Source organism: Rhinolophus hipposideros (assembly GCF_964194185.1).
Source record: "Rhinolophus hipposideros genome assembly, chromosome: 11".
NCBI lineage: Eukaryota > Metazoa > Chordata > Mammalia > Chiroptera > Rhinolophidae > Rhinolophus > Rhinolophus hipposideros.
This window is the reverse complement of record NC_138057.1, coordinates 53,979,939-54,003,962: the sequence shown is the minus strand read 5'-3', so window position 1 is coordinate 54,003,962 and position 24,024 is coordinate 53,979,939. Positions and strand designations below refer to the sequence as shown.

Genomic DNA, 24,024 nt, shown 5'->3' with positions numbered 1-24,024 from the left:
CAGCTGCCTCTTGTGTACCCGACCACTGTACAGACAGACACCTGTGAGGGCTCCTCACCTGCTACCTGACTGAGGCCTCCCTGAAGCACTCAAGAGCCTCCATCTCAAATCCCTAAATGGCCTCCCCGGAACCCCTTGCTTTGCCCTGAGCATTTCCCCACCCGTGCTCCTTCCTGATGGGGGTCAGTGGTGGGGGGAGAGAGGGGATTCTGTAGCAAGCTCCTCCTGATTTTACCTGACGGAAGTGGTCTTCCCCACAATGTACATTTGGGGGCATGTCATTGGCATCCCTGAATTCTGACCATGAACACCCTTTCTTCTTCTCCGGTGGCTCAGCCAGCTCCACCCCCAGCCTCCAGACCCCAGACAGGTATTTCTCACCTACTGTGGAGAGGTGAGCTGAAAAGAGAAGGTTGCTGCCCTGGGGCCTGAAAAACTCTACTCTCTTATCCATCAGGGAGAGACCACTCCTTTGGGAGCAGCTGCCTGCGCTGGGCTGGGTTCTAGGCCCACGAAGCCAAGCCCGGATGGGGACTCCAGAGCCCTTACTTCTGGCTCCTGGTGGCATTCACGAAGGTGTGCTCCATGTCGTAAATCTTGCGGCGGAAGTTTTTACTCCTGGTGTTTTGCTCCTCTTGGAACTGATAGAACAGCAGCTTCTCCTTCTTCAGAGCTTCGGTCACCCCAGCACAGTGGCTGTCCAGCCGCTCTTGATGAAGCAAGAGCTCAGCTGCAAAAAGGATGAGGGGAAACGAGGTCCTCTGGGATCCTGAGTCACCTCAGGACATTCCTTTGCTGGACAGACGGCTGCCTCTCCCAGGCCAGCTGCAGAGCAGAGACCGTTCAGGACAATATACCTTACTCTGCCCCACTGTCCTCACCAGGGCTTGGCATAGGACACAGATCTCAGGGAGGCCAGTCTGAGACTGCCCCAGGGTCTCTAACTGGATAGGAGGCTCTGCCCAGCTGTGGGTGGGGAGGTCTCTGTGGATGGAGACATCCTGCCTGCAGTGGGGCAGAACAAAGCCTGGGAGTTAGGGAGTCCCAGGGGAGCGACCCAGGAGCAGGTGGGATGGGAGGAGGGTACTGGGTAGGGCAGGGATCTCCGTAAGAAGGTTTGGGGAGAAAACCAGCACACAACTGGCTGGTTAGGGCATTGTTCCTTTATATCAATGGCTACTCATTTCCAATGAACCTGAATTCCAATGAACTTCCAAGGCGGAGTAAAAAGAACCAGGATTTGGCTTCCAGAGCTCCATCACAGGCCTTGAGAGCTAACAGCCCCAGATCACCCCGTCCGATCTCCCTACTGCTGGGAGTGGTCAAAGTGCTGTGGTCCCCGCTCTGCCAAAAATGAACGCTGTGATTCGAGGATGTTGTTTCTCTGGCCTCAATTTCCACACTATCCATTGGGCCCCGGGAGCCAGGAAAGGGGAAGGAAACCAGCCTTTAGAAAGCATCTTTGTTTATATTGATATTTCATGTACATTTTCCAGATGAAGACAAGGAGGTTCCAAAAGTCAAAAAGGTCTCCTGAGGCGACAAGCACTGGGCCAGGCCAGGCTGTCTGATTCCATCACCATTTCACTGCCGCAGGCAGGAGGAGGTTGGGTGAGCTCAGGTCGGGACCCGCTTCAAGCTCTAAAAGTCTATGATGGAGGTTGAAGTACGACGCAAGTGAAAACCTAACAGGGGTCACTGCAGAATTCAACTAAAAGTGTGTCCCTCTATTAATGGAGCTCTCCGCCTAAGAAAGAAATAGCACTTCTTTTTTTTTTAAGTGTTATAAATTATAAGCTGAAATTAATGGCTACTACTTTTGGCGGCTGTGACATGTACAAGGTATTCATGATCCCTCACTGTATCATTACCAACAACAACATCCCCTTCTGCAGGGAGCGGAGGGATCAGAGAAGTTAGGTAACCTGCCTAGAGTCACACAGCTACAATGGTTGAGCCTGCCAGCTCTGATTCCTGAGTAATAGGCTTGCTTCTAGAGCATCAGCCATACAGGTGTACATCCGACAGGCATGTGAGCACATCCGGGATCCACACGACTAAAACAGGACCATACTCTTCATGTCAGCATCTAATGCCCTCCTTTAAAAAAACAATTTTAAAAAGTCTTGAATGAGGATTCTGAGTACTACCTTCTCTGCCTGCACAGGAGGTGCCAACCCTCACACATATCTTCCATGGTGCGATGACAACATGATAAATGTTGTGTGGTGCAAACTGGGGCAGCTTATGAATGTAGAGCTGCAGTGGCACAGACACTGGGGCGTCTGGGGCAGGGCAGCCTTCCTAGGCAGGGTCTGTACCTGCCCTGAAGTTGTGGATGTCCTTTTCAATGCGCTGGGCTCTTGGCTGATGCAGGTGCAGACGCAGCTCCAGTTCTGAATCCAGCTCATCAATCTTAGTGGCCAAAGTGACCCGGGCATTGAGGGCACACTGGTCAAACCACTTCTCTAAGTGCTCAAAAAAGCCAGCTCGAAGTCTGAGGGAGAGAAGAGTGGAGGTCATCCCTGACAGTCATCGTTACCAGGGAGAGATCTTTCCATATCGATACATGAAGTGTTTCTCCCCTCATTCCTTCTTCCTTGTTTTATTTCCCAACTACATTGTATTTTTCTAGTCTGGGTGGACCATCATTCATTAACGATACCCTTGCCAGAGGAGGACACTGGGTGGTTTCAAAGTATTTGTTCTTATAAAAAAGACTGCAATGAATTACCCTGTACATATGTCAAGTGTAGAAGCATTTCTATAGGATAAATTTCCCTGAACTAGGATTGTCACTTGTATTTATATATAAATTTGAAATCAGCTTATCAGCTTCCATAAGAAGACATCTGCTGTGATTTTGTTGTTGTTGTTATTGCGATGAATCTATAGATAAATTTGGGGAGAACTGACATCTTAACAAAACATAGCCTTAGATGGCTATGTATTGTCAAAGACTAAAATACATGTGTGATTCTTGAAGCTATGGCCAAACTGCTTCCATTGCAAGGCAACCTGAACTCCCACCAAGCAATGAATAATAGTTCCTGCTTCTCCACAGCCTCAGAGAGTATTGTCCAGCTTTTGAATTTGACGATTTTGTCATGTTATGACTGAGACTGAGCATATTTTCATGTGTTTAAGACTACTTAAATTGTTTTTCTGCACACTGTCCATTAATATCTTTTGCCCATTTCTCTAATGTGTAGCTGCATTTTTTATTACCAACCTCTTCATACAGGAGTTCATTATATATTGGGAACATGAGGTCCTTTGACTGTGATGTGAGCTGCAAATATTTTTCCTAGTTTATCACTTCTTCCTTTTTAAAATTTATGTATTGATTAAGATGGCTATATGTTGTTAAGATGTTAGTTCTCCCCAAATTTATCTATAAATTCAATGCAATAACAAAACAAAAAAAAACATTGCAGCAGATGCCTTCTTATGGAAACTGATGAGCTGATTTCAAATTTATATAGAAATATAAATATGGTCAAGGAGAGTCAAGACAATCTTGGAGAAGACCAACGTCAAAGGACTTATACTTTTGAGATATTAAGACTTAGAATAATAGTTTAGGGGTTACCAGAGGGATGGGGGCTCTAGAAGAGGGTAAACGGGGTCTAATATATGGTGATGGAAGGAGAACTGACTCTGGGTGGTGAACACACAATGGGATTTATAGATGATGTAATACAGAATTGTACACCTGAAATCTATGTAATTTAACTAACAATTGTCGCCCCAATAAACTTTAATTTTAAAAAAAAGACTTAGGATAAAGCTACAGTAATCAAGCAAGGTGAGGTAGTGATGCAAGAATAGACACATAGGGAACAGAAGCAGGCACAGCAGAGCAGTGGGGAGAGAAGAGTTTTCTCAGTCTGGAGTCAACTCGGTATCCATGTGGGAAATATGGATAAACTCACACCATAAACAAAAATTGATTCCAGACGGATTGTACATCTAAACGTGGAAGTTCAAAACAATAACATTTATAGTAGATAACAGAATATTTTCATGACCTTGGGGCAAGGAAAGATTTCTTAGATAGGACACAAAGTACACTAACCTTAATGAAAAAATTGATGAATAGGACCTTATTATAAATAAGAATTTCTGTTCATATAAAGATACCTTTAAAAGAGTAAAAAGGCAAGACAGAGAGGGGATGAACATTTGCCATATTTTTACCTGACAGATCATACCTCCCGTGTTTCCCCAAAAATAAGACCTAGCCAGACAATCAGCTCTAATGCGTCTTTTGGAGCAAAAATTAATGTAAGACCCGGTATTATATTATATTATATTATATTATATTATATTACATTATGTTATATTATATTATTATATTGTAATATATTATGTTATAAAGACCCAGTTTTATATTATAGTAAAATAAGACTGGGTCTTATATTAATTTTTGCTCCAAAAGACGCCTTAGAGCTGATTGTCCTGCTAGGTCTTATTTTCGGGGAAACACGGTAGGAGAGGTAACCAATTCATATAAATTAATGTGAAAAAAGATAGACAATCCTCCAAAAAGAAAATGGCAAAGGATTTTACTAGATATTTCACAAAAAGATAACCAAATGGTCAGCAAGTGTAAGAAAAGGTGTACAACATCATTATTCATCAGGAAAATGATAATTAAAACCGCAATGAAGCACCACTACACATACACCAGAACGTCTAAAATAAGAACTGCTGATCTTTTGTGGTGGTTCATTCTATGGGCTATGGAAAGGACAGACAATGGCCTGTGATAGAAGAAGGAGAAAAATGAGGTTCGAGTTGAGACATTTTTCAAGGTGAGAAGATGCTGAGATGATGGAGAAAAGAGTACAAAATCCTGGCTTTATTCCTTCTATTACCTGCCCATGTAATAGAATAGAATAAACATGGGAGGTAGACTAACCAGGTGATCTCTAGCTGGTTAGTCCTAGCTATGACATGGTATAGTCAGAAGGGCAACAGAAATGCTAGCTTAAAGCCAAATGCAAATATCCACTTCGGTCCAAATTCAAACATGAAGGCCCAGAAACTCGGGAGTAGGGGAGGTAAATTCTCAGTGGTAGAATTATGGGTCATTTCTATAGTCTTCATTTTCCTTTTTTTTTTTTTTTATTTCTAATTTTCTGCAATAAATGTGTCACGTAATCAGAGCCAAATACCACTGATATACTCACACTTATGGTCTATATCTACAAAATTGAAGGAAAAAAGATTATCGAAGGCACACTTAAGATTATCGATGGCTCAGGATCTGGAAACATCTTGCCGAGACAATACTATGTCTTATGTATAAGGCCCAAGCCAACAAGGCATCCTGGGACAGGTGGAGGGGTCACTCCCACAGAGGATATCTGTGACTAGAAATAAGTCCTGGACATTTGCTATTTTTAATTCTGTCTCTTATCTCTTCCCTCAGTTACTTACACATTTCCTTCTACCGGCTGAAATCAGTCCAATTTTTGTTATAATACTTCACCTTGTCAATAAAACTCAGGACAAGAGAATGAGAATAAAAGGGTTTTCTACTCACTGTTTCTTGATTTCTAAAAGTAGTGTGGAGGGAATTTTCACTTGTTCTAGAAACTTGGCACTGGAAGCATCATCAGTGAGAAGGGTAGAAAAGTTGGAATGGGACCTCTTGCACTCTTCCTCTTCTTGTTCCAGGGGTAGGAAGACAAAATAAGTGTTCCCACTGGCGGTCGTGAAGGACTCCATATCCTCATGGGAAACAGCCTCCAGACTCTCTTCCTGGGCTTCGGACTAAGCAGAAAACAAGATTTTAAACTTGACATCATCAGAAGACCTGAGGATCCCAACCATAGGTTCCTGACATCTAAGGTTGTAAACCTGTGGGCCAAATCTTGCCTGTAATTGTTTTTGCCCACATTGTGCTTTTAAAATCAGGAAATTCCACATATAGTCTGGATTTCTGATTTCCCTCAAAATACAGAAAATCTGGCAATTCTGAGCCTACATTCATTCCCATATGGCATTGTTGGCTGGAGCTGAGTAATGGCTGCACAGTTGCCATAGACTGAATGTTCGATGTCCCTCCAAAATTCATACGCGGTATGATCAAAAACCACAGTCAATGTTTAAATTTTAAAAAATATATTACAGTAAAAGACACATTGCCATTAATCCCCTTCAAAAGACTCCCCCTTGCTTCAAACACACTTATCCCATCATTCTTGCCACTTTCTGAAGCAGTTCTGGAAGTCCTCTTTCATGAGTGTCTTTATTTGCGCTATCGTGGCTGCCTCGATGTCCGGAATCATTTTGACTTTGGGGAAGAGCCAGAAGTCGCACGGTGCCAGATCCAGTGAATAAGGTGGATGAGGACACACTGTCATGTTTTTATTTGACAGAAATTGCCATGTACCAGAAGCGATGTGTGACACGGAGCATTGTCATGATGGAGGATGATTTATGTCACACTTTAAAACACACCTCCTCTCAACCATAGCTCATACCTGACTGACTGCATTGAACAAGCTGAAACTTGTCACACACGGTTACTAAGCTTCGATGTGACTTTACCCTGTACTGAAGATCCCTGCCTTTCCATTGGATGGCACTCAGCAGCAGCATTCACTGTATTGTTTTATCAAAATGGAAAGGCTCCATGTCACATATCGCTCCTGATATGGCACTTTCTGTCAAATAAAAACATTACGGTGTGTCCTCCTCCACCTTATTTACTGGATCTGGTACTGTGTCACGTCTGGCTCTTCCCCAAAGAGAAAATGACCACGAAAGGTAAACGTTTTGAATGGATTCAGGACATCGAAGCAGCCACGACAGCGCAACTAAAGACACTCATGAAAGAGGACTTCCAGGACTGCTTCAGAAAGTGGCAAGAAGGATGGGTAAGTGTATTTGAAGCAAGGAGGGAGTATTTTGAAGGGAGTTAATGGCAATGTGTCTTTTACTGTAACAAATTAAAAAAAAATTCATCGTATTTTTTTATCACACCTCATATATGCACCCTAATGGAGTCTGAGCCACTAGGGACCCCACCTTCTATTAATACACAGAGTGGACATAGAACATCCTCCCCAGGTCCAAGAACGAATCTATTGCTGGCCTACCTCAACCATAGATAAACTCTCGTGTTCTTCCTTCTCCTCCTCCTCTGTATTCTCTTCCTCTACTTCTTCCTCCTCCTCTTTCTCCTCTTCCTTCTCTTCTTGAACCATCACATCTGCCTGGTTCTGAGATGGCTTTAAGGAGCTGTCTCCTTCAACTTGCATTTCTTCTAATCCCTGAATGGAGCCCTCTTTCAACTCATCTGTCTCGTCACTCAGTACAGATTTTTCCTGCTGGCTCACTCCCACCTCTTCAGTTATGGAGAACGCATTGCCTTCATATTTTTCTTCTTCCATCTCTTCTGCTGACCTCGGGGAACTTGTCTCTCTACTTAAGCTTTCCTCACTTTTGCTCTTTTCCACTCCATCCCTTTGCTTTCTCTTCAGTTTTCTCATTCTCTCCCAGAAGTGCTTTTCGTGTGCTTCTATTGAGGACCCATCCCAAAGTACAAGGAAAAACAAGTTATCAACGTAGCCTGGATTGGCATCCCCAGCCCACATATATATAAGAGTGAGGTCAGGGAGAATGACCTTAACTTATAAAAGGTTTACCTGGTTTCCTGAGCTTGAAAATGACTTCCCCATCCAAGTTCTACAAGGAAAAATCACGGGACACTGAGTGAGCAGAGCTGCCTTCATCCAGAAGGCCACATCTGAGAGCATCTCTTTTCTTTCAGGTAAAAGGACCACTCCCTCCCCCAATGCCTAACACAGGCGTTGACCTTTATTTCACTGGGGTCATGAGGGTGTTCCCAATCCAAGGAATCAGTTTTCCTTAACCAACACAGACTAGCAAACCCTTTTGTCACACAACAGGCATTAATAGAATAGAATCTCATTCTGACACATTTTTGGTAGTGATCTGGGGCAAAGAGCAAGAAAATATAAATTGAAGGATTCAAACAAAGGGGCAGGAATCTGCTGTGCCCAGTTCATTTTGTGTTGACAAACACAGAGAATGAACATGATTTACAAGACCTAGGAGCCTCCTAGTTAACTCTTCCAATTCCCCGGGTGAAGCTGTGGATACAGTGTGCCATAGACGTGTGCCGTGAGCTGTGGAGTTTGCAGGTCTGGATTCAAGTGCCAGCTCCATATTAGCCGGTGACCTTGGGCAAGCCCCTTTATAAACCCTGTGGGGCTCAGTGTCCTCAGTAAAACATGGAGACCATGGTAGTGCCTATTCTTTAACCCAGGCAACCAGACTGATCTCAAAAGGCAGATGGCGAGCTCACCCTTTTATAGTTTGGGTTCCACCTCAACCCAGGGGCCACAGGGAGCCTTTACAAGCAATTGGAACAGTGATCCTGCCAAGAGGAGGGATTCTCTGAGGAGTCTGGGACACCATGTACACAGGAAAGCCTTGGCCAGGTTCAGTGTCAACCACAAGTGTTTTCAGCACTGGCCATGTAGGACTCCGGCTGGGTGGGTGGGTGAGAAAGAGCCAAATTCTGGGAGAAGCAGACCAGGACATTCCAGGTATTCATGCTTTTACCCAGTGGTATTCATTGTGTCTGAAACATGTGCAAGACACTGTGCTAAGGGCAATCAAGGTTGAATGAAACTTAGTAAGGCATTATCTATCTACCCTTCAGGAAACACCTCCAACAGGTGCTCTGAACTGTACTTGACAGCAACCCACATACAAGACGCTCAGAGAGAGGAGAGGTGAGGGGGTGAGGAAGGTGAGGTGGGGGCCAGGCTGAGACGATGGGGCACTTGTCACTGGTAGTGGACCGGAAGTATGGGCGGAGTTGGGATGTGTGCAGAAGGAAGGATCCCAGCAGAGGAGCAGGATGAGGAAGGGCAGCACAGGGCACGTGCAGGGAGAGCCAGGAGTTTGCTGACGCAGGGAGACTCCAGGTGGGAAGCAGAGGTGGGGCCTCTGGTCGTCCAGGGCTTCGGTCGGGGCTGCCCAGTGGGTGAGAGCCCTCTGGGCAGGAGAGTGGGTGGGTCAGAGCTGTGTTTAGGAGGGTTATGTGGCGGTGGTGGGTCGGATGAATGGAACTCAGAGTCATATAAATTAGCCTTGTTATTATAACTCCGTTCAAGCCTTGAGGCCTGAATTTGGAGCTCTTCTAAACTAAGAAAGAAGCGGTCTCTTTTAGAGAGGTTTTCAGCTTCTTATCTTTGATGTCCCTACATAGGTTTTAACTCCAGACAGGTTAGGGGAGGTGTTGAAAATTGGAGCAAATCAAAACTAGAAGTCATCCATTGCTTCTTGGTGAGTGGCTGGGCTTTTTGCATGTCTCTCCATACCTGTTCAAAGATTTCACGAACGTAGAAGTGCCGGCTGAGATTGAGGCTGTAGGTGTTGAGTTCTTTCAGTATGATCACTGGGTACTCCATCACTTCTTTTGTCAGGAGGACATGAAAACATTCATACCTGTGATTAAAACAGTCACCTAAGTAGGGCTTGGCTGAGTGTGGGAGACCCTAGCCAAAAGTCACGCCCCTGGCCCCACTGAGATGGCCTGCAAGTTGGCCTTTAGCTCTGCACAGAGCGGCTGTATTGGTTTCCTTTTACAATAACAGTGCTTGGTGTTTCGCTGTTTTTCTCACCATACAAGGAATACATACTCTTTATATAACATTTAGAAAACACACGAGAGACTTCCCTGTATTCGCTGTAACATGGGTTTCCATTTCCTGTCTACTGACCTAACCCTGTCCTTGAACTTCACCTCTATTATCCTATCAAACCCTCTAATACCCCAAGACACAGACTTTCATCTGTTTCCTAGGTAAGGAGACCAAGGCTCAGGGGGTTACTTGAGATATACTTCTGAATCTAAGAATTGCAATCTATTGGCAGTGTAATTCCATTTCTGGGAATAGTCCTAACAGAATTCATTGCACCAAGGCACAAAGATACAAGATGGTTCACAGAGAACTGTTTTTAATATTGAGAAACTGGAACCAATTTTAAAAAGCTAATCAATTGAGAGATGATTAAATCATTATGAAGCAACCATATGCATGAATTCTATGAGGTCACTTAAAAATGGAAATGTATCTGCAGTTATAGAACAATTTGCATAGTATGATCCAACTTTTATTATACTTAAAAAACACTTTATATGTGCTTATATCCACATATATAAATGTACATGTCCATAAAAAGGAAGAGTTCTCCCTAGAAGCTTCTATGTTGGCTGAGAGCATAGCTGCAAAGGACCACAAAATTCTCCAAAGTTACAGGTAACATTTTAATCTTGAGCTTGCTGGAAACATCCCTGGGCTCCAGAGCAGGCTTTCTCTGACCTTGCATAGGAATTCCAGTTTATCCCCTTCTGTCTTTTGGGGTCTGGTCTGCCTACCTGTGTCTCATATTCTTCAGAAAATCTTTGGCCTTTTCCAGGTGAGATGTCAGTGTTTCCTCACTGCTTTGCTGCCTCAGTTGGTCCAAGAGCTCATCGAGATGGGCCTCTTGGGCCTGATAGCCACCCCCAAAAGAGGAGAAAGCAGACATGAGTTACCAGACCTCACAGAGTGTAAGTGACATAGAGAGATGCTGCCACTGGAACTGAGGTCCAGGCCCCTGGGGCAGGCTCAGGACGTTCCTTTCTACAAAAAGGGCACTGCTAGGCCTCCAGGCTCTTCTCTCTGTCTGGAATGTTCTTCTCTGTCCACTTGATACCCCTGGAGACCCAGATGGGACTCCTCAGGGACACGTCCCTCACACCCACCCAGCCCGGCCTGTCACACCTGCCCATGGCACCTGCTCCTCACTCTCACCAGTCGTACTTGAAATCAGTTGCTGAGTAGACCTACTCCACTCCCTAGACTGCGTGAAGGCAAGTGGGGCAGGGGCCAGCTCATGTCCTGGGCACTGCGAGAGGTAGATGTACAGTATATACCCTCGGTCTATCTCTCAGGCACACACTCTTACAGACACATTTGGGTCCAGGGATCCATTGCAGAGCCCGCACCGGACTCAGCTGAATTTCTTCTATCCACGACCAAAGTGAGCCTCAATTTCTCCATTTACTCCAGTTTTCTAGCTTGAAGTTTTACATTTGAGATTAATTTTTGTTCCAGTGTGAAGTACGGATCAAAGGTGTTTTGTTTTGTTTTTTCCATCTGAATGCTGGCTGAGTTCACGGGCCACCAAGCAGAGCCATCAGGCAGCTGGCAATCTGGGTATCGCCCCTCCCTCAGCCCCTGAGCCCCTGTGGGGGCTGCCCGGGGTGCTGGGGGCCACACCTGGTTCTCTAGGCTGTGCTTCTGGCGCTGCTGCTCTATCCGCATCTCAAGCTCCGGCTCCTGCACAGACAATATGCTCTGATGTGCCTCCCACAGCCTCACGGCCTCCTGGAAGTAGTTGAAGAGGTCCAGGCTCTGCCATTCTGACTGCTTCGCCAGAGCCTCGAAGGATTTCTGCAGTAGAAGCCAGAAAACGGGTCCTGACTGCTGACTGCCTCGGGGCAAGGAGGGGGGCCCTACTCACAGGGCTCCCTCACCCAACAGAGGAGGCCTTAAGGACTGGCCACCGCTGCATGGGCACAGCCCCTCAAGGTCATCTTCTGGGCCTCACGTTGGCTCATGGTCCTCCCTCCTTTGGGCAGCATTTCTAGTCTGCCCACAGCCAAGCCCTTGGTCTGGCTGACCCTAAAGTCCCATGTCTAGGCCTTTCCAATGTCCACTGAAGTCAGTGACAGAAAGAAAATGGAGTTTGGGCCCTAGAAGAAAGAGGAACCACCCTAGAAACCAGCCTGGGCACTCGGGTGGCCATACCCATCTCGACCTGGGGCATCTTTCCTTCTTCGGAGTTCCCTGACTCAGCATCTGAGCCAAACACCACACTCTGCTGTGAAATCCTCACCTCTCTCCCTTTTAATGTGTGTCTTACGTTCTCATCAGTGTTAGGGCTCAGCAAGCTTGGCCTGTGAGCTAAATGCGGCCCTCTGTCCTTTTCTGTTTGGCCCTGGGAGTTAAGCATAGATTTTATATTTTTAAATGGCTGGGGGGAAAATCAAAATGAGATAGTTAATGATGTAAAAATTATATGAAATTCAAATTTCAGTGGCCACAAATGGAATTTTATTGAAACATAGCCATATGCATTTGTTTCTGCATTGCCTAGGGCTGCTTTTGTGTGACAACAGCAGAGTGGGACTTTTTAACAGAGACCAGACAGCCCACAGAACCTGAAATATACTATCTGGTCCCTTACAGGAAATGCTTGTTGACCCCACTCCAGATTCCAGGGGCAGGCACTCATTGCTCCTCGCGGCCCTTCAGCACCCAGACCAGCAAGGGCTCAGGGAGCGTTCACTGTCAACACTGCTCCCAAGGAGTCCTGTGCAGCAGGACTGGCTCCTCAGCGGGTGGCTAAGGAGTCAGGGGTGAGCCTGGAGTGCCCGGCGCAGAGCAGCTGCTCCGAGGGGTTGGCCATGATGAGAGAAATGGACGCACTGAGTGACAGGAAAGTTGGAAGCCTCTGGAATCCCATTCTTCTCACAGCCCAGTGCCCGGGGGGGACCCCCACCCTGCTCCCCAGTTGCGTGGGTCCCAGGCTACGCACATCCAAGAACTCCAGCTCCTCCTCCACCTTGCTCTGGAGCACTCCCACCATCTGGAAGAAGGACGGGCTCACCAGGCTCTCTGCCTCCTCCTCGGTGAAGGCTTTCCAGTCCAGCAGCTGTTTCTGGAGGGGAAGAAGGCAGTGTGGCTTAGGGCTGGTGTGGAGTTGACCGTAGGGCCTGGTCCTGCCCCGAGATTTGCCTCCCACACACCCCTGAGAACCTCAGGGGAAACTCTCAGAGCAGTAGAGATGGTCCATCTTACAGTCTGCCTACCACATCCAGGTGCTGCGTGCTCCCCCCACCCCATGTCTCACTGAATCCCCCCGAGGTGTTCTTATTAGCCCCACTTTAACAGATGAGGAAACCACAGCTCAAAGAAGTGAAGGAACCTGCTGGAGGCCACACACCTGAACTTAGAACTGTCCTACCCTCCAGGCACAGCCTGCCATCCTGCATGGCCTCAGCCTAGCTGCAAGTCAAACAGGGCTCCCATTGCCTGTAACTGAATTATGCCAACTAGAAAGCGGGCTCCTCTATATTCATAAAGCTTTGGTGATTGCCAGGGGTGTTCTCAGAGGACTCAAAGTTTCCCTCTTCCTCCCTCCAGGCTTTACTTCTGAGGTGTGGTGCCTCTAAAGAGCTGAGAGGCATGGGGCTGTCCCTAAAGCCACAGAGCAAATGGGCAGAGCCCTGTGGGCTCGGGCAGCTCTTGGGCCGTTTGCAAACTTGGTCTTCTTGTCTCCCGACGGGGCTGGCAACACCTCCGCTGCAGGACCTTGTAGTATTCAGTGACAGTGTGTTCAAGTGGATGGCACAGCCCACAGAAGTGACAGTGCCCGGACAGTACATCGCACTGCAAAGCACTGCTCCCCTCAGAGACTTGGTAGCCGAGCAAAAGCCGGACAGACATGTGAGGGGTGGAGTAGCAGGAGCTTCTTGAGGCAGCAGGTGGGGCCCTCCGAGCTCGGGGACGCCTACTGCCAGAGTTGGCAGGTTAGACCCTCTTCAAAATGATTAGGTTTGGGGGGGGGGTTTCATCTAAACAGTTTCACTGAGGAAGCAGGGAAGGAGGATTTTTGACAAAATATTTTCTGGTACCCCAGAAAACCAGTCATTGTAACTAAAGGGGTTCGTGAGTGAACTCACTGGCTCACCCTCTAGCAAAGAGAAAAGGTGGGTGTTGATGGCAGTGACTGCACTATTTACAAAGGCGAGGCAGTGACGCCCATACTACCTCCGCTGCATAAATAATGTCAAGCGCTGTAAGGGACACAGAGGGTCACGGGTGACATCTGAGGTGATCAGAGAGTGTATAACTTTGTGAGATCAGGGAGGGCTTCTGGAGGTGGTTGTTAATGTTGGGCTACACCCTGAGGAGGAGGTGAGAATCGCTGCGGAAGAGGAGTTCAGGCAGAGGGAATGGCTTCAGAATGCCCAGAAGCCAGTGAGGGCCTGGGGTGCGTAATGAAGGAAAACAAAGGATGCAGGCTAGAGAGAGGCAGGGGCAGGCCAGGGAGGCGACATTTGGCCTGTACCCTCCTCTGCTCCTCTCAGACCTGCAGGGAGGGACACCCACCTTGCACTTCTGCACGTGGGCCAGGCACTCCTGCCAGGTCGTCTCGTACTGCAAGCGAATCTGCCTCAGGCAATCCATGTGGTAGGCGTCTCCATGGGCAGAAACAAAACATGTCACATGGGCAGAAACAAAACATGTCAGTTGCTCTTCCAGAAGGAAGAGGGGAGATCAGAAAGAGGAGTTTCCCCTTCACTAAGGGAAGCATTTCTCCCCTGCAAAGTGCCTGGACAGTGAGGATAATTTCGGTGAGATCAGCAGTTCCAATTCAGATCAGGGGCAGGAATCTCCCTCCTCAAAAAATTCCCGACACCCCAAGGCAAGGCCGTCAAATGAGGAGTTGTCTTTATCTGTTCTGAATCCATTCTGATCCCTATTCTGGACTCAGTTTCCAGGCTGGTGAAATCCTTTTTGGGGGGAGTACCAAGTCATAAAACAATAACAAGGGCGCAAACTAATGAGCATTTACAGATCATGTCTGTGGTTAATTCCTTAAGAAGTGAATGGACTAGCAGGACACTCAGAAGCTTATTGCTTTTCTCCTCTTCCTTCTCTCTACTGTCTCCCAGTTTATAATCAACTCAGTGTGACTCTTGGTGTGAAAGATAAGCAACTGAAGTTTAATGTTTCTGGCAGTGTTAGAAACTGAAAGACGACACAAAGATTTTGGCGTGGTTGTTCCTTAACAATGGCTGGAGTAAGGCAGGGTGGGTGGCAGTTAGGCGTAGATTTAAGACACTGGGGAGGGTAGAACACAGTGGAACTGGTGAGAAGTTCTAAAGCTGGTCTCTCCCGTCCCCAGAGCCACTTACCTGGCCAGCATATCCCTACCCTTCTTGCAAAGTAACTGTAATGGACTCTCCCCCTGGGGTCTTCCAGTCCTGTGCCCCTGGGATCTGCTCCCCCCTCTAACTCCACCACTCCCAGCTCAGCCCCTCCTACTGGGTCCCCGCAGTTCTGAGGATGGAGTCCAGCCTTACCCCACGGCCACATGGCCAGCGCAGTCTGACCCGTGGGCATCTTCCAGCCTCTGCTGCCACCTTCTTTGTTTCCTGAAGGCCCCAGCTCTGTCCCGCCTCTGAGTCTCCCCGCGTTATTCTTCCTACCTGGAAAGCTCCCCGCGGCCCTGGGCTTGGCTCACTTGCCTTGCAGTCTGAACCAAATGATTACTTCCTTCGCAAGGTCACGTATGCCCCTTAAGCAGGCTGTGTCCCCTAATACATGCTCATATAGCTGTCCACTCCCTGCTGTAATGTCCTGCATGGTCTGACTTCGGCTGTAAACTGGAAGCGCCCAGGGGAGATCCACCCCGCTGGTTAGCAGGGCTTAGCACCATGTCTGTTCCTAGGACATGCCTGATGCACGGCAGTCATTGCTATTAGTTGGGGTATCGGGGCTCTTACCCTTGGCGTTATAGGGTAACCTTTGGAATTATACACCTGAGATCCCTGAGAGCAACGCTGGGTTCTACCAGTCAAAGCACCCAGGTCAAGTCCAACTGTAACACTTAATTAGCTGTGTGGCCTTGAGCTGGACACTTCACCGCTTTAAACCTCTGAGTCCTTCTTTACCACAGGGTGACAACGATGCCACTGATCTCAGCAGGTCGCTGTGAGTCTCAAAGGAGATAAAAATATTCTTCTAGGGCAAAGCTTAGTAAACTTTTTCTATAAAAGTCTAGAGAGTAAATCTCCCTGGCTTTGCCGGCCATATAGTCGCTATTGCAGAGCAGAAGCAGCCAGGAACAATATGCAAACAAATGAGTGTAGCTCTGTTCCAATGAAACTTATTTACAAACAGGCAGTGACCCATGGGCCAGACTCTGAGGACCTTTGTTATAGAGAAGTTTAAAACACCACCGTTTATTATTGAGCACTCTCTTTATGTAAGCCAGGTGCTGAACTATGACTAGACCACAAAATCGCACGTCATTCTTACATCAGCCCCACAAAGTTGGAAGCTTTATTACTCTTCTTGAGATCCCTATTTTACGGAGGAGGGATTTGAGGTCAAAAGAGGCCGTGACCTCCCCGATATCACAAAGCTGGGAAAGCACACAGCTGGCCATCAACCCTACGTCTCTCTGCCTGCAAATCCATGTGCTTAATTTCAAATGCCCAGGACCTGGCCCTTGAGCCGTCCTCACAGGTGGTCATAAAAGTCATCCCTCTGGCTCCATGCTAGAATCAGGGGACAGGGGTCAGAGTGTGTGGCTGGCATTGCTGCTGGCTGGGCAGTGACTAGGGAGGCCGTGGGAAGGAAGAGGGGTCTGCCGGGCAAGGTCTTGGAGGTCCGATTTGAGCCCTCAGAACTTACTCTTCCCTCCACACCCCATCCCATTTTCCCCAGGAGAAACTTGCCACCCTCCCCTCAGTTTACAATAAGCTTTCAGATAAATGATTGCCCGACAGGCTGAAGCTGTTACAAAGTTACTACTTGAACAGAATTCTGGAGAGACCTGAGTGTAATCCCACAAACCTCACTTACCAACATCCGTATTCAGGGACTTGAGAGAAGAATACCATTCAGCCAGCTGAGCTTTGCTGTAAGTGGGGGGCAGAAAGTCACTGGGGAAGGAAGATATGACAAGTAAGCCATGCTTGAATAAACCGTTCACATACCAAAACTGGTAGCATCTTCAAGGAACACCTATGTAAATACTGAAGAAACAAAATGACTTGCTAGGGATTTCCTGGTGCCAAGCATGCACCTCATGAAGTCTATTCATATTAACGAGTCTGATACTTTGAAAATAAAACCGAATTTCCCTAATGGAAAAAAACAAATGGCTTACATCACTTGACCAAGGAAGCCATTTCTAGGAACCTAATCTAAGATAATAAAATAAAATGCATACAAAGTTATCTATTAAGACAGTCACTTAATATTACTGTTTATATACACAAACTATCACAAACAACCTTCATATCCAACAATAAGGAATTGTCTAAATAAAATACAGTGTGAAGTCATTAAAAACGTGTGGCAGATTGAAAAATGGCCAAATATCATTAGCTCTTCCCATGAGAGGTGGAGTGTATTTCTCTACCCCTGCATCTGGGCTTGGCCATGAGATTTGCTTTGGCCAATGAAATGTCAACAAATATGACACAGCAGAGGCTGGGAAAGGCCTTGTGCATTCCACTTGCCTTCTCATTGCAGGGAGCTCTTCTGCCACTGCCACCATAGCTAGGAGCCGGGATTAGCCTCCTGGAGGCTGAGAGAACGAGTGAGAGAGGCCTCAGCTGTTCCAGCCGAGGGTCTGGACGTGGGAGTAAGGCCATCTTAGACCATCCAGCCCCCGCCAAGCCAGCCCAGACCAGGGGAACCACCTAGGTGAACTACAGAGTCACGGGAAACCAGAAGTGACTGTTTTAAGCCCTAAGTTTTGGGTGGTGTTTAATGACGTGGAAAGACACATATCGCTAGAAGGACCATATAATTTGTTGTCTAAACCAGGACGTTTTTGACAGTGAAAAGGGAGATGCTATTAATGCCAGGCCAGGATGTGCAACAGGGATGGTCTTGGGCACCTTTCTTATGGTAGGGCAGTAAAGAGCAAAAGGTAGCTACAAGAGTGCATACAGCGTAATCTCTTAAATATTACACTAAATGAACTGTGGTATCCTAGATTGAGTCCTAGAACATAAAAAGGACTTTAATGGAAAAACTGGTAAATCAGGGGAAGTCTGGTATTTAGTTAGTGGTAATGCATGAAAATTAATTTCTTAGTTTTGACAAATGTCCAGTACTAACATAAGATGACAACATTAGGGGAAACTAGGTGAGGGGTATATTGGAATTCTGTGTACTATCTTTGTAACTTTTCTGTAAATTTAACATGACCACAAAATACGAATTTAATTTAAAAATTATTTTAAAATTATACGTATGTAGGCTTATTGGATACAAGAAAATTCCTGGGGATTCTCTCTGGACTTTGGCTAACTCCCTCTTGGGGCCCTGGGAACCTTACCGACACTCCCCACACATCACCACCCACAAGCCTGCAGAGGGCTGTTCATGAGCATAGGGACCGGGGGAGGTTCAGACAGAGCAAGCGGAGGGTGCCAGTTTAACCAACCGGCTCAGCGTCCGAAATAGATAGATTATAAAAAAACAACAGAAGCACTTTCCTTGTCCTGAGATTTGTATCCACCTTGTTAATTTTATACCTACATGAAATGTGGCTGCACATGGAGCAGGAGGTACCAGACATGGGGAGACCACATGGGGCTCTGATTGTCATTTATATCCTAGAAGAGCTTAGGCTCTGTGGTGGGGAGACGGGGCCAACCAGAGTCCCACCCCCCAATGGTGGGAGGGACCAGGAAGAGGAAGAACACATTAAGTGTCTCCAGTTTGCAAGACCACACAGGCTCTATCCTGCTGTTGAGAATGGATGCTATAAGCACCCCAGGCAGTGGGCTTCCAGAGTCTAGAACATTCTGTGTACCTCCCACCAACCTGCTTATTATGGGATTAGAGCTGGGGTGACCCAGGTCTGAGGGGGGGTATCCACAGCCTCTAATAGGTCCCCTGTCTGATGATTCTCACTGACCCCCGGCTTCCAGCGTCAGACCCCTCCAACTCACCCTCTAAAGTGAAAACCTGATAGAGCCCTCTGCTCCCCACTGCCCTCAGGAAAAGAGTCCAACCTCTTAACCCAGCCTCTTCCTCCCCCGACTCTCCTCCCATCCTTGCCATCGACTCCTTCCAAGCTCTTTGGCACAGTCACACTAAACTTCTTTCTGCAGCAAATGTATCCTGTTCTTTGTTGCCACTGGGACTGAAACAGCAGAGTGTGGGCCCAGGCCGCCAGCCCAGGACCCGAGAACCAGGAGATGGCCTGGTCTGGAGGATGCCTGGAGAGAACGCTCCATGCTCGGGACTGCGCCTACCTCCCCGAGGGACCCCTCCCATTGTACCAGATGCTGCGAAGGTGCTGCAGCCGCTTCTGCTGCAGGGCTTTCTGGTTCTTCAGCATGCTCTCCAGCTCCTCCTTCACGGCTGGAGGAGCCTGGATCCTCTCAGTGGCCATGAACTCACTGGATGTGCAGACACATTGGCACCGTCGAGAGAAGAGGAGGGGCACAGCAGATGAGAGAGAGGGGATGAGACCCACGGTAAGAACACTGGGAATCCCAGCACCCTTATACCACTCCCAGCCCCTCCCTCTTCATCCTGGGCCTCTGGGACACTGAGGAAAGGAGGGAAGCGGAGGGAGAAGAACAGAGGGACTGCCAGTGAGGCTCTGACTCTAAAGCACGGGACCAGCAGGCCCAGATCCAGGTGTGGGTCCTAACTGCTGCCTGCCAGCTCTGTGACCTTGGGCAAGTCATTCCCTCCACGCTGACTCTCAGCTTCCTCTTCTGGAATGGAGCTAATGAGGAGGACCTCACAAGATATTGCAAGCAAAGCCCTTAGCACAGTGCGTGACTCATAGGAAATGCCCAGGAAATGTCAGCTCCTGCCCTCACTGTTGATGACATCTGTAACAATCTCCCAGTCCCAGACCAGGCACTTTGCATGCAGATCAGATCTTGTTGATTGTCACTGAAACCTATCACCAGCCCATCATGGTGCCTGCTTTGCAAAGAGAAAGGCTCCGAATGTTCAAGCCACTAGATCAAGATCACAGGGAACGTACAAGTGGATCTATGTCCCAGTACACGTTCCTTCATCCCCAGTGTCAGACTCTGGTGCTCTCCATCTGGAAATGCAGATGTACGGACAGGCCTACCACCCCCAGACCTGAAGCACACAGAGAGACAGACACTCTTTGGTGTCCTCAGATATCCTGGCCCAAAGTGCCCCTTTATCAGCAAAAGAAAGCCTTGCTTATTGGCCAAAAGGTCCAGGACCCTCGTGCCACCTGGTAAAGGAAGCATGGAGGTGGGCCCTTTCTTCACCCTCCCTCCCAGGGGTGAGACTTGCTACCAGAGTGGGAACATGTCAAAGCCTGAGGGACAGCCATTCTCCTTGGCCCAGTAACAGGGCTACGTGTAATAGTAAAGAGTGGAAATTGGGCAGATAATCAGACTAACGTTTCCAAACCATTTGTACTGTTTTCAGAAAATGCTTATAAAGAAAATAAGATACAAATCTACATGTGCAGTGTTGATCTAAAAAAGCCTGGGAGAAAATACACCAAAATATCAGCTGTGCTTCTCACTGTGGTGAGAAACTAGTGGTGATTTTAAATTTCTTCTTTATACTTTTATCTATTTTAATGTTAAAAAAAACAAGAGCACCTATGACTTTAACCACCACAGAAACAAGAGCATTTTAAAGTCATGAAAAGGGGAGGGAGAATGTCCCCGCCTTGGCCATGCCGCTGTCCCCGTGAGCTGGCGGGAGCCGTGCAGGCCAGGCGCTGACCTGAAACTGCGCACCAGGGCCTCTTTCTTGAGCGTCTTCCAAGCATCGACCAGGTCCTGCCAGCGGTGGTGGCTCTCAAGCTCCTGTTTCAGCGTGGCCTCCATCAGGTTGACAAACAGCTGCGTGATGGCCCTCCGGTTGCCCAGGAGAGCATGGTTTATGACCTGTGGGCACAGGCAGGCAAGTAGCATGTGCCAGTTGTTTTAATGAGTCAAATAAGCATAGGAAAGTCAGACAATGAAACATAACTGGGACACTGCTAATGTTGATTCCTCTAATGGATCAAGTAGATAAGTTAGGAATGCGTGCTTGACTCAAAATGAGAGCTGCCATTGCTGAGCCCTCTTTCGTCATCCTTCCAACAAGTGCTGGCGGTCAAGTATCATTACCCCCATTTTATGGACAGGAAGTTCCAGGTACTGGGATTGAGTTATTTCAGAGTTTTCACATCTGGGCAGTGAAGAGGGAGGTCTGTGCTTTGTCCAGGACCCCAAGGCACAGACCTGGGCTACAGCCCACCTGTGATTCTACACGCTATACACCCTTCACCCTCCTGTGTGCTGCCAGGAGGCCTGTTCGTTATCTGGCTGCCCATCTTTCTGCACAGGACCTGGAAAGCCAGGAAAGCAAAATGCGCCTCCGAGTAGTCCTTTCACACGACGGAGGAGTTAGACTTAACTCTGACTTTGGAGGTATCATGAACAACCTTGAATTTCTAGTTTTTTATCCCAAAGAAAGCATCTGTAGGTGTGGACACGGAAGCAGTTGGGACAGAGCCAGGGGGCAGTCATGGTTCAACAACAGGCACTGATGGCCAGCAGGAAGAGGCACAAGAATCACTAGAAAAACAGAGCAGCCTGGGGTCACTCAGGAGAGCACAGACCACCGAGACCATGACAGCCACGAAATAATGCCTTCATGGTGCAACACCTACTGCACTGCACACAGTAGCTGGGATATGTCCCGTTAGGCACTAGTAAAATCATCGATGCTCAAGAAATGATGCTGTGTTCGGTATACTACTGTGATTAAGAGGGCAGGGACGTACGACATGTACTGTAGAAAGATTTCTACTGAAAATACTGAACACAGACTCTGATTCTGAACCTACGTGGCCAACCTGAGTTATTTGGAAATGTTACCTATGAGAAGCCCACCATTCCTGAGATAGCAGGCTCCTTCGTGGGCTGACCTCCTGCACACGAAAACCACTCACCATGGCTTCTTCACTTATCAGACTGTACACATCGGGCTGCATGAGGTAGGCAGTTTTCTCTATGATTTCCATATATTTCTTCATTACGCTTTTTAGCTAAAAATGACAAGGTGCCATCGTTAGTGACTCTCTCTTTTCCTGGAGAACTAAAAGGAAACAGATGATGCCTCATAAATCCCACAAGTGAAAACCACCAAGAGCCCATCCATAGGCCACCTCACTTTATCTGCCCGGGAGAACTCCAGTGAGTACAGGGTGTCATCCAGCTCCTTAATCCTCTGCTTCTGGAGCAGGAACTTCTCAGCGACCTGATCCCACAGCTCCAACAGGGTCTAGGCCAAGAAGTTCGGGTCAGGCTGGGAGAACAGAGGGCAGGGAGGGGAGGAGAAGGGCCAGGGTGGGCAGGCCAGCCCACGAGACGTCCCCTACTTGAATGGTGTAGTCTTCAAGGTTATGGTCATTTTCCACCTTTTTGAATAGATGGTTGATATTTTCCTCAAACTCAGCCAGCTTTTTCAAAAGAAGTGCTCCTGTCTCCAAGATGAGAGGTTCCATCCCCTAAAATAGGCCGGGAGAGTGATGGCTACGGTATCAACATCCCTGGGGCAGGAGAAATCCTCCTCCCGCCACCCCATAGCGGTAATGAAAGAGTGTCAGCCATGGTCCTGTCAAAATCATGATCAAAAGTAATAGTCACTGCCTAGACTTAAGGAGTTAAGACTTACTAATTAGTTCACAACTACAGCACAAGGACAGCCACCATTTGAGGCATATGCCATGTGCCAGACGCTCTGCTCTATGCTGAGCTGAGCCCTTATCCTCAGACTCATCTGATCCTCATCACAGCCTGTGAAGCAGGCGCTGACATTTAGCCAGGTTCATGGTTGGGGCTCAACAAATATTCACTAAAGAAATAGCCAATGAAAGAATTCCAAGTTTACATCCGATGAAGAGACTGAGGCTCAGTAATGTCGCATGAGCAAAGCAGCAGAGCTCATGATGAGACAGAGCAGCATGGGACATATTAGGAAAGCAAGGAGCTGGTTGGGGGAGCACCTATGGAGACTTTGGGTACAAGAGCCAGCCCCAGGAATCCAGTGGAACGACATGAGTCAGAAAACACTCAGGAAGAAAGTGGTGACTGCAATCTGCGGCTCAGAGAGGACCGCAGGGGCCGGAAGGGTCTTGTTTAGGGACATTCTGGGACCAGTGTAGCTAGGAATGAGGTCTCTGGAGAGAAATAGGAAGCCAAGCGGGGGCAGTAACCAAGGGCTAGGCAGCATCAGGTTGCCAATGGGGGGTCAGGCCATTTGGCCCCTCATGAGTAGGACTGAATAGGGAGATCAAAGGTTGGGCTTTGGCATCAGACCTGGAGTCCAGTTCCCACTTGGCCCCTTTAATGCCAAGTCAGACAAGACTTCCTGGGCTCACCTGTAAAATGGGCATAATAATAGAACCTGACTTATAGGGCTATGTTGTAACAAGCACTCGTAATGAGCCACTGAAACATGCCTACTATGGTTCTGTCAACACCACGGTGAGCCACTGAGAACCTCTGAGCTGGGGGGAAGGAGAGGGTGGGGGCAGTGACAGGCCCTCCTTCAGAATGGCCCAGGGACAGAAAGGGAGTGAGAGCAAGGATTCTCACCATCCCAATCTGGGCGATCTCCTCCTTGAAGCTCCTCAGGGTATTCTCATAGGCCTTCCTCTTATAGTCTCCTTCAAGGGTGCAGGCGCTGATCTTCTCAGGAACTGGGGAAGAAGAGCAGAACTGAGGAATCTGCCCTTAAACCTCCGAGGTGAGGAAAGAGCACCCAGGAAAAGGCAGCAAGGCAGAAAGTGCCCTGGTCCGGGAGACAGGTCCCCAAACCAGGCCAGCAGTGTCAAAGCCTTAAGAAAAGAGAGAAAAGACGAAGGTGATCCATAAATGCTTTAGAGGATGAAGTCTCACATCCACAGTTAAATGCTAGCAAGACGTTCCCAAATGCTATGTACAGAATGGGATCATTTATGTTCTAAAAAAAAGTTTTAGAGAAGGAAATATATACACAAATAAGAATAAGCAACACTTATGTAGCACTTAGTGTGTACCACGTATTGTTCTAACTCAGTTATCGGCCCCATCTTACAAGTAAGTACACTTCGGCACGGAGGTTAAAGAACAAACGCAGGCTGGCTGAGAAGGGATTTGGACGTGGGCCCTCTGCTCTAGGGTCT

At 47.6% G+C, this 24,024-nt stretch overlaps 1 protein-coding gene across 6 annotated transcripts in view; it reads right to left on the bottom strand.

The window, feature by feature from the left end:
• Nucleotides 1-24,024, bottom strand: part of CCDC180 (coiled-coil domain containing 180) — a 50,870-nt gene that overhangs the window by 21,253 nt on the left and 5,593 nt on the right. For 4 of the 6 annotated variants that reach the window (XM_081067369.1, XM_081067370.1, XM_081067374.1 and 1 more), the window contains 17 exons: nt 23,456-23,559; nt 22,237-22,365; nt 22,029-22,139; nt 21,808-21,903; nt 20,592-20,755; nt 19,139-19,258; nt 16,698-16,777; nt 14,214-14,302; nt 12,637-12,759; nt 11,316-11,489; nt 10,430-10,545; nt 9,369-9,495; nt 7,662-7,701; nt 7,113-7,534; nt 5,552-5,781; nt 2,322-2,497; nt 550-730 (listed from right to left, as the gene is read on the bottom strand). In XM_081067369.1, coding sequence (XP_080923495.1) covers nt 550-730; nt 2,322-2,497; nt 5,552-5,781; nt 7,113-7,534; nt 7,662-7,701; nt 9,369-9,495; nt 10,430-10,545; nt 11,316-11,489; nt 12,637-12,759; nt 14,214-14,302; nt 16,698-16,777; nt 19,139-19,258; nt 20,592-20,755; nt 21,808-21,903; nt 22,029-22,139; nt 22,237-22,365; nt 23,456-23,559 — 2,482 coding nt within the window. Of the gene's footprint in view, nt 1-549; nt 731-2,321; nt 2,498-5,551; nt 5,782-7,112; nt 7,535-7,661; nt 7,702-9,368; nt 9,496-10,429; nt 10,546-11,315; nt 11,490-12,636; nt 12,760-14,213; nt 14,303-16,697; nt 16,778-19,138; nt 19,259-20,591; nt 20,756-21,807; nt 21,904-22,023; nt 22,140-22,236; nt 22,366-23,455; nt 23,560-24,024 lie in introns of those variants that run through there. The other 2 variants (XM_081067371.1, XM_081067373.1) reach the window with 2 other exon arrangements.